Source organism: Gavialis gangeticus, unplaced genomic scaffold (genome assembly GCF_001723915.1).
Source record: "Gavialis gangeticus isolate Ggan-Ray unplaced genomic scaffold, GavGan_comp1, whole genome shotgun sequence".
NCBI lineage: Eukaryota > Metazoa > Chordata > Crocodylia > Gavialidae > Gavialis > Gavialis gangeticus.
In genome coordinates this window covers 20591011-20603371 of record NW_017729003.1, presented here as the reverse complement: position 1 = coordinate 20603371, position 12361 = coordinate 20591011, and the positions used below count along the sequence as shown (strand labels likewise).

General features: G+C 42.3%; 1 protein-coding gene across 2 annotated transcripts in view; it reads right to left on the bottom strand.

Annotated features, from left to right (window-relative positions):
• Positions 1 to 3364: 3364 nt before the first annotated feature.
• The window catches only part of JMJD1C (jumonji domain containing 1C), a 196064-nt gene continuing 187067 nt past the window's right edge, over positions 3365 to 12361 (bottom strand). For both annotated transcript variants that reach the window (XM_019507890.1, XM_019507891.1), the window contains 2 exons: positions 4624 to 4755; positions 3365 to 4292 (listed from right to left, as the gene is read on the bottom strand). In XM_019507890.1, the coding sequence (XP_019363435.1) occupies positions 4203 to 4292; positions 4624 to 4755 (222 nt within the window). In that variant the 3' untranslated portion in view covers positions 3365 to 4202. The remainder of the gene's footprint in view (positions 4293 to 4623; positions 4756 to 12361) is intronic.

Here is a 12361-nt window from a genome sequence, read left to right as displayed (position 1 = left end):
TATCACAGATGAAATAGAAGGTGAACTGAATCAACTTTGGTGGCCTTTTTTAAGACAATTTTTATCACCCCAATTTTAGTTACCATCTGAGAGGACAGTCAGCTCTTTTTGCTGCATAGCCTGGGCAATGGATCATTCTTCAATCCGCACAGTAATATAATGCCATAGCAGAAAAGCAAAGGCTTCTCACAGAAATCATGGAAAGGAAAAGAAGTTATATTACAGCTTGAACCTGCCAAGATGCAGTGAATTATAGACAAACAACGGACTAGAAATTAAAAAGAATCTAGAGTTCTCACAACTGCAAAATCAAACAACCAATTTCTTTATCTTCCATGTGGAAGATCAGCTTCAAGCAGATATTGTTCATATCACTCAGGAAGGTGTCACTGAAAACATTACAGGATGAGAGACATAGGCTGCCTACATACAATATAGGATTTTCATTTGTGAAAGGAATTTTTTAAGCACTGCCATGTTGCTCACTGTATATACTGCAGTTCTCCAGTACTGCAGTCTATGTGCAGCAGTATATACCAATAATACAAATACTGAGGCAGCTTAAAATGAATAGGGGTCTACTTCTGGAATGTCTTCAACTACAGTGTATCTTAAAAATCTTGGTGCAGATGTTTACAGAAATCTTCATCCAAGTGCAGATACGTTTCCTGGCAGACTATGTAAATACGCAGTAGTCTCAGAATGGCCTTAGAATCTGTTTAACATGTGGAAAGACTTGCCATTAAAACTATTTCTGTCCTTTATGGTCACTTGGACCATCCTAAGCAACCCAGAAAATCTTGGGCACCAAAACTGTTCCCATGACAACCTCCCTTCATACTGTCCTGCCTGAGGCTTCAAACAGCATCACATGCTTACCATACATTTTGCCTTCTGTCTACACTACCACATTTAGTTCCTTTTGTCATCTCTGGCAAAAAGGATCCTTGCAGGTAATACTTGAAGGAAAAAGAAAAGTTCAAGTGGTTGTAGATGGACATGAAACAGCACATGCATCTAAGTATTTATATTGTAGGCCCCTGGGCAGAAGTGCAAACAAAAGCACAATAGATCTGATGTGGGATCCCCACAATTATGCTTCCTGCCATGCCATACATGCATGGCAAGAGGTGTGATTGTGGGATCCAGCTTCAGATCCCATCACACCATATTGCTGGTGCAGGGGGAGTCTGAAATCACGATCCCAGCTCCAGCAAGTAGCAAGATCCCATGGCTGCAAGCCACACATTCAGCTAATGGTGTGATGGGTACCAGCCACAAAGCTACCACACAATTTTATGTAATAACTTTGTGGATTATTCCTTGTTTTATCACAATTAATTGCATTAACATGTGGCCAGGTAACAACTTAAGACCACATCTGGTTACTCAAGTCTTAAATGTTATGTGTTGGAGCCTAAGAACCAGCATCAGTTGGTATTGCAATGAAGATAACAAGATAGGAGACTACACTAGCAGTTCTATGCCTTAAATACTAGTAAAAATGACTGTGCGCTCTGCGTAAGATTTTGAGAAAATGACATGCATATCATGTTTCTAGGTGACTGGTAAACAATTTATAATATTATTTTTCTTATTTACTTTAGATCAGGTAGGCAGCAACATTATAAATTTGAGAGGCTTCCAAATCTACCCAAAGTTCCTCAGCAAAAAACAAACCGCTACCACAAGAAACAATCTTTGTAGGGATAAGAGTAAAAATTAATTAGTATCAGTATCCTAAGCCTAAATATTAACAACCATTATACTTTATTTGTAATCAGATTCTATTTCTGAAAAGGCATTGTATGTATAAGCCGCTTGCTGCATTCTCCAGCTAACAGGTTAGATATTAAATGCTCTATCCATTCTGCTCTACATGCAGAATCAAGGAAGTAGAAATATCATATTTTGTCATATACCACATGCCCCCTGAAAAAGACATGCACTTTGTTTTTGAAAGGCAGGCAGAATGAAAAAAAAATATCTTTCTTTGACAATCCTGGTAAATACAGTAATTTCTCAAAGAAAACACAGGCAACTGCAGGGGGGAGGGAAGCAAAACATCATGGATGCTATATTATAACCCACTAAGCTGCAAGGCACTGCTGGTTGAGCCAAGCTGCCCTCTTCTTAAACTGAAAAGCAGCATCTGCCAGGTCCACTTTTTCAAGAAAAGATCCTAGCCAGCCATGCCTGTGGGCTCAGCTGAGAGCCCATATAGCTTGGGGAGTTGAGCAGTTCACCTCCATCAGGATCAGGCCCTGAGCTGACTTGGCAAGTGCCACTGGCTGCCCATCTGGCTCAACTCAAGAAGGGAAGAGGGGTCAAATAGTTCAGCTCAGCCAACAGCGCTTGCTGCATCATCCTACTGGAACTGAACTCTTCTCGAGTTAAGTGGGCCCACAGCTGATTACGCAAGCATAACTTGCCTATCCATCTAGAGAAGAGGTGCCAGGTAGCTTGAGGTAGATCTCTCTGCTCCTTAAGACCTGCCCCCTACCCCAATTTCCAGCAGCCAGTTCAGGAAAAAAAGGCATATGTTGTATTCAAGTAGAAGTGTTAAGTGGACAGGAACATAGGGCACAAGATACAATGCATAAACAAAGCATTCCAGTAAAGTCCTTCCAATTTTTCTTACCAGTTTAATAATAAAAGTTTTACTTTTCACCAAAAAAACCCTGAAATTACCTTTGTATATCACCCATCTTAGTAGTACAAGTTAAATGCCACCCTTCTTCAGATCAAAAAAATGCTGACTTACTTTGTTACCTACGTTTATTTCAGTTGACAATGTGACATTTATAGCTACAATATTGTTGGCTGAATCATAAGGTAGGTAAGAATTACCAAAATCTAAAAGTGAGAAAAATAAAGTTGAAAACACTGTGTAAAATCATATTTTATAATGAATAGGAGAGTTCCTCACAACTGATCTTGTCTTATTGATTTTTCTTTTATCAGGTTACTAGGTAAATTAGACAAATACACTCTTCTTTGGTAAAGAAACATTTTACTGGGTTATTTGAATTACAAGGAATCAAGAAGTTCAACTTTTATTCCTCAGAACAAAGGAAACATTTTGTTATTGAAGACAGAACATAAAGCTGAATTTTATTCTGAAGGAGAGAGCTCTCTGTGGCTCTGCCACTTGAACTGTGCTCCAGCACATCTGTTCTGATTTCCGTATTCAACCTGGAGAGGGCAGAATGGTGCATGCTAATTAACACACAGCATCCCAAACTTTTACAGAAAGCAGCATTACAGAGACATTTGCAATCACTGTGAATGAATTAATGACTCAGACAAGAGCATCTGTCACAAACGTGCCACAAACATGAAAAACAAACACAGTGAGACAACATTTGATAAAGTCATTTTAATGGAAAATGTAAAACCCCTTTCAACTTCAATGTACAAAGCATGTGTAACACTTGCACTTTTAACAAATTAAAGCAAGCCAATGTTTTAAAAAAATACATCATTGAATGTATATATGTATATATTTACATAGCATATTAAGTTTAATATTTAGCTTTAAAAGGTCACATAAATTTTACCAAAATGAGACTTCTTTTTTAAATAAATTACACCTTTGAAAACATTTAATTGTACACTGAATAGCTTCAATAAAATACTGAAGTGTCTGTATTTAATATCTACTTTATATACTTTATATTTTACAAAGTTTACAATTATTTGGCAGTAATTTTCAGATTATGACATGACTGCTGTGCGGACTCAGCAAGATCCCAAATGCAGGCAATAGCTGGTGTTTGTGTCCTACTCTCACAGTAACTGTCTCAATGTAGTGAAAAATATCTGAGTTATTTTAGCAAACTGTACAAGTCACATTTACATTTGATCAACAATATAGCAGAGAATTTTGTGGGCCTTTTTTTCCAAAAATAAATACATCATTTTAAATCTTTGACATTTCACAAACGTCATGTACATTATAATACAAGACAACAGAATGCTGCTTAATCTTTTTCATTTCAATATTTCTAATGTAATCACAGTAACTGTGATATATGAAGCTAGACGGCTGCAGTGTCAGTAACAAGTAAATATGATGACTATTATTTTCTTGGCACTGATGGTTTGTGAAGCTTAAATTAGTGTGCATACTGTTCATCATATATTAGAAAAAATAACCTCCATTTGATATTCTAACAAAAAAAAAAAAAGGCAGAGAGTACTTAATTTTCTTCTGCATCTTCCATTTCAACTTCATGAATTTTCAACGCTTTTACCATTTCTTTAACTGCATGATACAAGATATTTTTGACCTGCAAAAATATTGAAGACACATCAGTGAGATCCACATAATAAAACTATTTACTGTTAAAGGATGGGCAATAACTATGTTTAAGATTCAGATTTAGACTCAGCCAACAAGAAAAAAACCTTATACAAAAATATTTGTCCAAAAGGACATTAAAACTGAAATTAAAAAAGCAACTCAACTGAAGGTGAATTACATCACCGCGGTCGCACTGGTGTTCATTGTTATTCTGCGTGAATGGCAACTGGGAAGTTACCTCAGTGTTCCACATTTCAATGAGTGTCTGAGCATGCAATGCTTTCAGAACAGGTTCTAGATGAGAATTCATCCCTTACCTGCAGTTTATCATCATAATTGATTTCTTCCTTTGACAGCCTCAGTTCCTGTGTTAGGTGAAAAGACTGTACAAGATGTTCTGGAGACACAAAGTCTTCAGTTACTTGAATGCAGCTGTGAAAATTTTGTACCTGTTTAGGAGGGGGGAAAAAAAAAAGACGGAAAATTAAAACAGGTAAGCTTTTTCTTGAACATCCTAATATCTGCAACCTGGTGGCACAGGGCTTGTATCAGATGTGCAGGAGCAGTCAGTCGCTGCAAGGCTAATGTGCACCAGTTCTTAAAATCCTGACAGACAGGCTCCCAAGCTGAAATATCCTGAAGGACACAAGTCAAAAGCCAGGGAACCAAGTTTTAACCTCATACATTTTTCCAGCAATTCAGAAACATGTTTTGTGAACTGGGACAGTCCCAACCCTAGATTTTTGCAGAACCTAGACACTGCAGTATTTGTTTTAGAAACATTCAAATGTGGTGTTTATGAAATTAAATATGTGCTCTTGGCTCCCTAGCTGCCTGGCAGTCTTAAGCAGAGACAGGTTCCTAGAACCCTGAAAGGGAGTAAATGAACTAATTTCTGTCCATTCACTGCCACACACGTGAGGCTACGGCATGATAGGATCTGATGTGTAATTCACACAATCTTGCCTCCTGCTGTGCCACACAGACATGGCAGGAGGTGTGACTGTCCCCTTGCACTAGCAGGCTCCTGCAGCAGGGAGCCCCACGCACCCCAGGTGAGGGGCCCCCAGCTGCGAGGGTGTCTCATGCACCCCCAGGACCAGAGGATCACTGCAGAGGTGATCTCCCCACCCTGGGAGTGGGAAATTCCTGGGGCCAGAGGATCAAGGCAATCCTCTGGCTCCAGGGGTTCCCTACACCCCGGATCCCTAGGGATTGTGGGAACTGATGGGGCTCCCAGCCAAAGGGGAGACCCTGCTACATGTGCAAATTAAAGCTCAACAGAAACCAGCAATGAAGTTAGTACACATTTTCGAGGTCTAACTTTACAGCTGGTTGGAGCTTTTTATTGTGCAATAGCTACTTTGCACACGTAGCTGATCTCCAGGTAATTGCACAATTAACCAGGTAATTGTACAGTATCTGTAACACATAGAAGAGGCCTGCCTAGAAGTGGTGAAACTGGTGACTAATGATCAGGCAGCCAGTAACACCATGGAGCCTGGATGCCCCAGGTCTTTGGTAGTTTTCTTAAGGCACTACTGAGTAGCTAGGCTCCCCGGTTGCCTAATTCTCCATCTTGCCCAAGAGTCTGGAACCTTAGGCTTCCTGTCTCCATGTTAATCCACAGAGAGAGCTTCTCTGAAAGCCTAGGTCCTCCGATGGACAAGGTGGTAGGAACCTGAGATTTCTGTACTGAGAAAAGAGATTCATTGTTCCTTAATAGAGTGTAAATGCCTGGTAAACAGAGAACAGGCGTCTTCCTCTTCACAGCCCGCACACAATGCCCCGAGGTACGTGGAACATGGAGAAGGCCTCAGATACCAGACAAGTAGTGTGTGAAAGAGGGCCTATTCAAAATGAGCTCCCTGCACCAGCAGCTCCGCAACTCCTGTCACAGAAAGCACACTACCCTTGCCTGCAACGCACTTCTCAGCCCCGGTGCAGCCAGAGCACAGACTCTAGCATTTAACTATGTTGGGTCATAAATGTAAAGAAATTCCTTTATCATGTATATTCATCAAATCATCTCGGGGACAGCCCAATATCTATATAGCATGTTGCATTATACTATGTCATTATGTTGGTAAGCCAACATAATATAATCTAATGAACATATATAATCTAATGAACTTGTAAAAAAAAACCCCACACAACATAATTACTTGTCCTTCCACAAGCAGGTAATTCAAGTACTGCATTTAGTTTCAAATGACATACTTCAATCAGTAACTCAAGTACTTCCCTCTTATTTTTAATGATAGCTTTAATTAGGTTTTTAAAAATTCAGAAGGCTTAATTAGCAAACTAAAAATGTTTGATATCTACAATTTTACTATACCTTTATTTGTCTTAGATTTCAGTACAGAAAAGAGCAAAAGCAGTGAGCATAACACAGAAGAAAGCCCCTGAGAACATAACATTTCTTAAATAGCGGGATTTGCAAAATGCAGTTATCACAGTCAGCAGCATGAAATCTACTGGTGACACATTAATACAGAGGATCACCACACCTTACTTTGATACTCTGACAACTGGAGAAACAGAAGTGGAACAAAATTTTTATAGGACCAGAAGTAAAATAATTTATGAGATAAGCTTAAGTAACTGACAAATGAGCTGAAGGACCTAGGGGTATTTTTTGATCACAGGATGGCTCAACCAGCCAAAATAATGCCATGGCTATGGAAAAGGGAAGTGAAATCCTAGGATGCATCTATATTTTCCCAGTATAGACAGGGAAGTATTAATGGTGTTGTACAACAGACTGGTGAGACCTCATCTGGAACATTTCTAGTCACTCAATGTCCAGTTAAATGGAGAACCTCTCTCAAAAGAAGAGACTAAAAAAAACTTAGCCTAGTTAGCCTGAAAAAATGAGTACTCTCTATAAACACATAGTTGGAGCCAAAGGGGAGAGGGTAAACACCAGGGAGGGAAGAGTTACTTAAGTTAAACATTGGCACATGGACAAACACCTCCAATGAATTTAGTCTGGAAACCAGGAAAATATTTCTAGTTATCAGAGTGAAATGCTGAAAGAGCTAGCAGTAAGCATATAGCATGACTCCCTACAGGGCAAGGGGCTGGGACCAATGACCCAGGAGGCCCCTTTCAGTCCCTGCTTCTAGTTCAGATCAGCATCTAGTGATAAAACAAGTGAAACAAGAAAAACAAAGATAATTTTGATCAGCTGTAGTCTGAACTCTGAGACTATCACATTATGCATGTAAAAATAATACATCCTTAAAAATGTGAGATCCCAATATGCCACCCCTGCTTGCTGCAGCTGCTAAATGTGTTTTGTGGCATATGAAGGATTCGTGGCACAACTTTAAAAATATTTACAGATCGACATATTGCCCACATATCTCAGGAAGCTCAGCATTTCCCTTTGTTCTGTTTTCAGGAACCTGTCACTACAGAGCATATTTCACCCATCAGGAATTTCAACACAACTGTGCTATTAACTCCTGACTGCCTATCCCACCTCAAAAGAGGCTGGAAATGATGTCAAAGGGTTAAAGGTGAAAACACATCTCCATTTTAGGACAGCATTATGGTGCCAGTGCATTCATGTTATGCACTGCAGGAAGGCTAGTGCGTGCCTTATACCTTATAAACTATTTTGCCCAAAACCACCCAGGGAATCTTGAGGGTTCCTGTTTTCTACACTTACAGCTGGACTCCAAGCAACTGCCAACTACAGGGACATTTCTAAGAGCAGCTGCTGATTCTGCCTGTACCCTTACGAAGCATACTTCAACATATCCTGAATTTATCAGCTTAACACACTGATGCAACCTAAGAATCCTTTAAATAAACTTTAGGGCTTATGCTGGTTGCCCCTTCGATTTTTCAGCAAACAAAAATGTGAGTCCCTTAAGAGTCTTGAGGCAATTTATTTAAAGAAAAAATAAACTCTGACAAACTGTACTATGTGGCATAATCATAAAATGTAAGCTGAGCTTGGAGATTACTTTTCTGAGCTGTTCTCCATCTTCCAAGAAGATCTAATCATTTAGGCTCCCCTCATCTTCAGGCTGGTTTAGGAGTTTGATAGTTCATCTTACCTAAGTAATCACCACAAAACTCTTATAACAGACAAACATCAGAGCTGCATCTCAGGGACAGATCTGGGTCAAACTGCACTCTCACTGAATAGGAAGAAAATCTTCTCTGTTTGAATCAGAAACAGAAAAGGAGAAAAAATATTCCATTTGAATAGGAGGATCAGAACTTGAAGGATCCTGAGAGAATCAGAGAGAAGAAGCTGCACTGGTACAGGCAAGCTGTGGTACTATCTTCAGTAGTTTCACAGAGGTTGCAAATAAATCAGATGCAGAAGGGGCTGATACAGCTAATTTCCAAGCACCATAAATCTAAGTGCTAAAGACTCCTGTATCGATAGAATACTGGACTCAGTCAGCACATGGGCTCGTATCACCAATGGCCACGTACAGATATTCAGTTTCTACTGGGAGAATTCCCATTCTCCCAGTCAAAACCCAAAGCATGTGGACCTTCAAGCTTTCTATCCCAGAGCAAAAATGACTGCTCCAGGAGAAATTTAATCCAGGAACAATCAAGATTAAACTGTACCAGGAGACTGGATGTCCAGTTTAAACTTCCCCCTGAGGCCAGGAGCAGTGGAGCCTAGGAAAAGGCTGGAGAGGGTGTGGGGGGGGGGACGGGGGGAGAGGGGGCAGATGCTCTCCCCATCCCACAGAACAGGGGAGAGGAGGAGCAACCACCAGCTGCTCTCTGCCTGCTTCTCACTCCAGAGTTCCAGGGTGGGGTGGCAGGGAGAAAGGGGCATTTTACTATTGTAGCAAGGCTCCCAACCTTTGCAGCTGCAGCACAGCAACATGCCTTGTGCCACACTGCTCCAAATCAGTTGGGCGGCATAAGAAAGCAGGTGCGTGGAAGCTTTCCTAAGCTGGACTCCTGGCCCCTCCAGCTTTTAAATCACTGTCCTTGCCATCTAGTTCAGCAGCAGAGGGAGGAAAGGAGAAGCAGGCAGGCAGGAGGTGCATTTGCAAGCCTGACTCTTGGCCACAGTGACTTTCCCTCACCTCCCCCTGCTGCTCACTTGGGTAGCAGACAGCAGTTTAAAAGCCAGAGAGGCCAGGAGTCCAACCTGGAGAAAGTGTCCTCAGCCTGGCTCCCAGCCCTCTGGCCTCTGCTTGCCATCTGCACAGCCCAGATAACCTGGAGAAGGTCAGCCCAGAGCAGAGCATGCCAAGACAATCTTATAATTCCCCCCTGCAAGGCTTGTGACCCTTGCCACAATGGTGACATGCCCCCAACCTCACCTCAGCCTACACCATGAAGTAAAGGCAGTCTGCTGTGCTGCTGCCACAAGGTTCATGGAGGCTTGTCATGGCAGCTGAGTGCTGCCCCATCCCAGCACTCCTCTGGGTTAGCTGGAAGGAGTGCAAAAAGCAGGGATATTTTCCTGCAGGGGACACCCAAAAGAACTCCCACTATAGGAAAGTGAGCTGACTGATAGGGGCAGGGTACATTCTCTCAGGGCTGGAACCCTCCCCTCTGTCTGTGGCAGCTGCTGCTTTTCAGCAGTTGCCATCTGCCATGTAACAGACTGCCACCTTCCCAGGCAGGGAAGAGGGCAGCCTGTCAAGTAACGAGCCCTCTTGAGGGCAGGGGTGGCCCAGGGAGCAGCAACCCTGTGAAGCTCTCCAGCCATAGGGCTACAAGAATGTCTGTATAGCCCAGCTCCCAGGCTGTTGTTCTACCGGAAATTTCTTCTGGCAGAAATGAACATCTGTATTAAGCCAACGTTACTGGCACCTGCTATGGCAATACCAAGAGAGAAAGATCCTTCTACAGCATCAACTCACATCTGCAGTTCCTATTGCTAGAAGCATAGTCAAAAAAGAACATTAGTGCTAGAGGTCAAAGAGTCAGTTTCCTCTGGCTTTTTGTACTAAGAAAAGAGGACAGGATAATCTTTTGGCTTTGATTAGAGATCTGTTTCACAGAGGAATGGCCTGAAGCAGATGACTGACAGGACAGCTGAATAGTGGTTCACTGCAGAAGTAGGATTTCTAGAAGCCAAAACAGAAAGAGAAGTAGCCAGAGCACTATTTGCACAGGACTGCTGGAGCCCAAGAAATAATTTCCTTCTAGAGTGGGAGGCAGGTTTTATGGACATGTCTAATGGGGAAGGCTTTAGTTGGACATCTCTAGTCATTTGAAACCAAAATAATGGTTCCCAGTCAGTAACACAGGTTGGTAGTAAGCCAAATACATTTAGGGGTGTTCTTGAGAGCTGCCTCAGATAACATGTAATATGTGAAACTCCTGTGGGACTCTCCATCCACCCCAGCATTGCAGCATTCACAAGCCGTGCCCGGTACCTTGAAGTATGTAGAAAAAACATTTAAAGCTGTGTCTGTGGCTGAATCACTGATTCTCTGAATGGAGCATCAAATCTTCAGATTTGGCTGAACTGAATTAAAGACAGTGATCCGAATCAACGAATCAAATCACTGTCTCCGATTCGAGCCAAATCTGAATCAAATACAGCCCATTTTGCATGCTCCTACTGGTAAACACCTTGCCAGTGCACAGCATCTGACTTAGGGGGAAAGAGATGTTTGGAAGTTTTTTTAGCAGACACTTGATCAGATTATTCTTCCTAGGAAAGGACCAGACTCTTAGTACAAGTAGCACAAAAACCCAGGAGAACAGTTACTAGATGATCTGCAATCCCTCTTAGCCAGTGTGAAAATGCTCTTTGACCCACGAGTACCAATCATCTTGATGGCCATGCAACAGGACATGTAATGCAGCCACACTAAGTTTACTAGGCTGCCTATTCTGTGTCAATATACTTGGAAGTCCTCAGAGTCCAGCCTTGGCCAAACTTTTTTGCTGAACATTTACGTTTATTCTGGGATTCCCAGAATAAAGTGGGACTCCCTTTTCTGCATCAGAGGGGGGCTACTGTGGTTTGAGAAGAAAAAGCCATGTTAGAATGAAGGTAAGTCTACTGCGCAATCAGCACATTGCTAATAAGCACTCTCTTAAGAGCCAACTACCATATTTTTCTTTACAAAGTTGCGAATAAAGCTGCTCACATGTTGGAAAGAACGCCACAGTTTGTGATGCAAAGGAAGGCTTCTGACAGTGCAATCTACAGCTAACACTTGCTTTTCTGGCTTGGAGATGCATCTTCTGAGTAAAAAAGGAATTTGAGAGACCCATTGCGCTTCAGATGGAGGAAGGATTTCCCAGAGTGTCACCTCACAGATATGTCTTGTTGACTAAACCAAAACTTTCCCAAATATTCTACCATGGTCTAAGACTGAACAGGAAAAGGTATAAATTATTTTTCTTTCAGAGAAGAAGATTAGAAAGATGGAAGAACAGTAGGTTTATAATGGGAAGGTACAAATGTAACTTAATGTAGGAACTACCATGAGGGTTCCATAATTTACTAGTCAAAGGTAGTTAACTCATAAGCAGGGATCCAGGTTTTCTATTTGCAATGGAAAAAAAGTGGCAAAACCTGTATTCTCTCATTTTAGGAGGAAAAAACAAGAGAAATGGTGGGTTTCCCCTTGCAGGCTGCAGAGTTCCATCCTGCAAGGTGTTAGGAGGAGCAGGAGGAGGGCGGTCAGGCAACTGGTGCCACGTGCGTGCGCACACTGGCTCCCTGCTGTTGTGCACATTCCAGGGGGGGTGGAAGATAGAGATATGCCCCCCAGATTCATGCATGGGGCAGAGGCAGGCTACTCGCTGAGCGCTTGGGCTCCCTTTCCTGATGCCCTCCCAGAGCCTCTGCAGCCCTGAGGGTGGGACCCAGCATGGCAGGGCAGAGCAGGGCCAGGAAGCTCAGTGCTACTGCTGCAAGTCCTGCACTGCCTGGCAGCAGCAAGGGGCACAACTCTGCACCACCCCACCACTGCTGCTGGGCAGGCAGGAGGAACCTTGCTATAGCAGTGTGGGACTCATGGTGCAGCACTGAGCTTCCCTACCCCACCAGGTTCTTCCCACTGGGCTGCGGAGCCCGAGCCTGCCCCCCCCCCC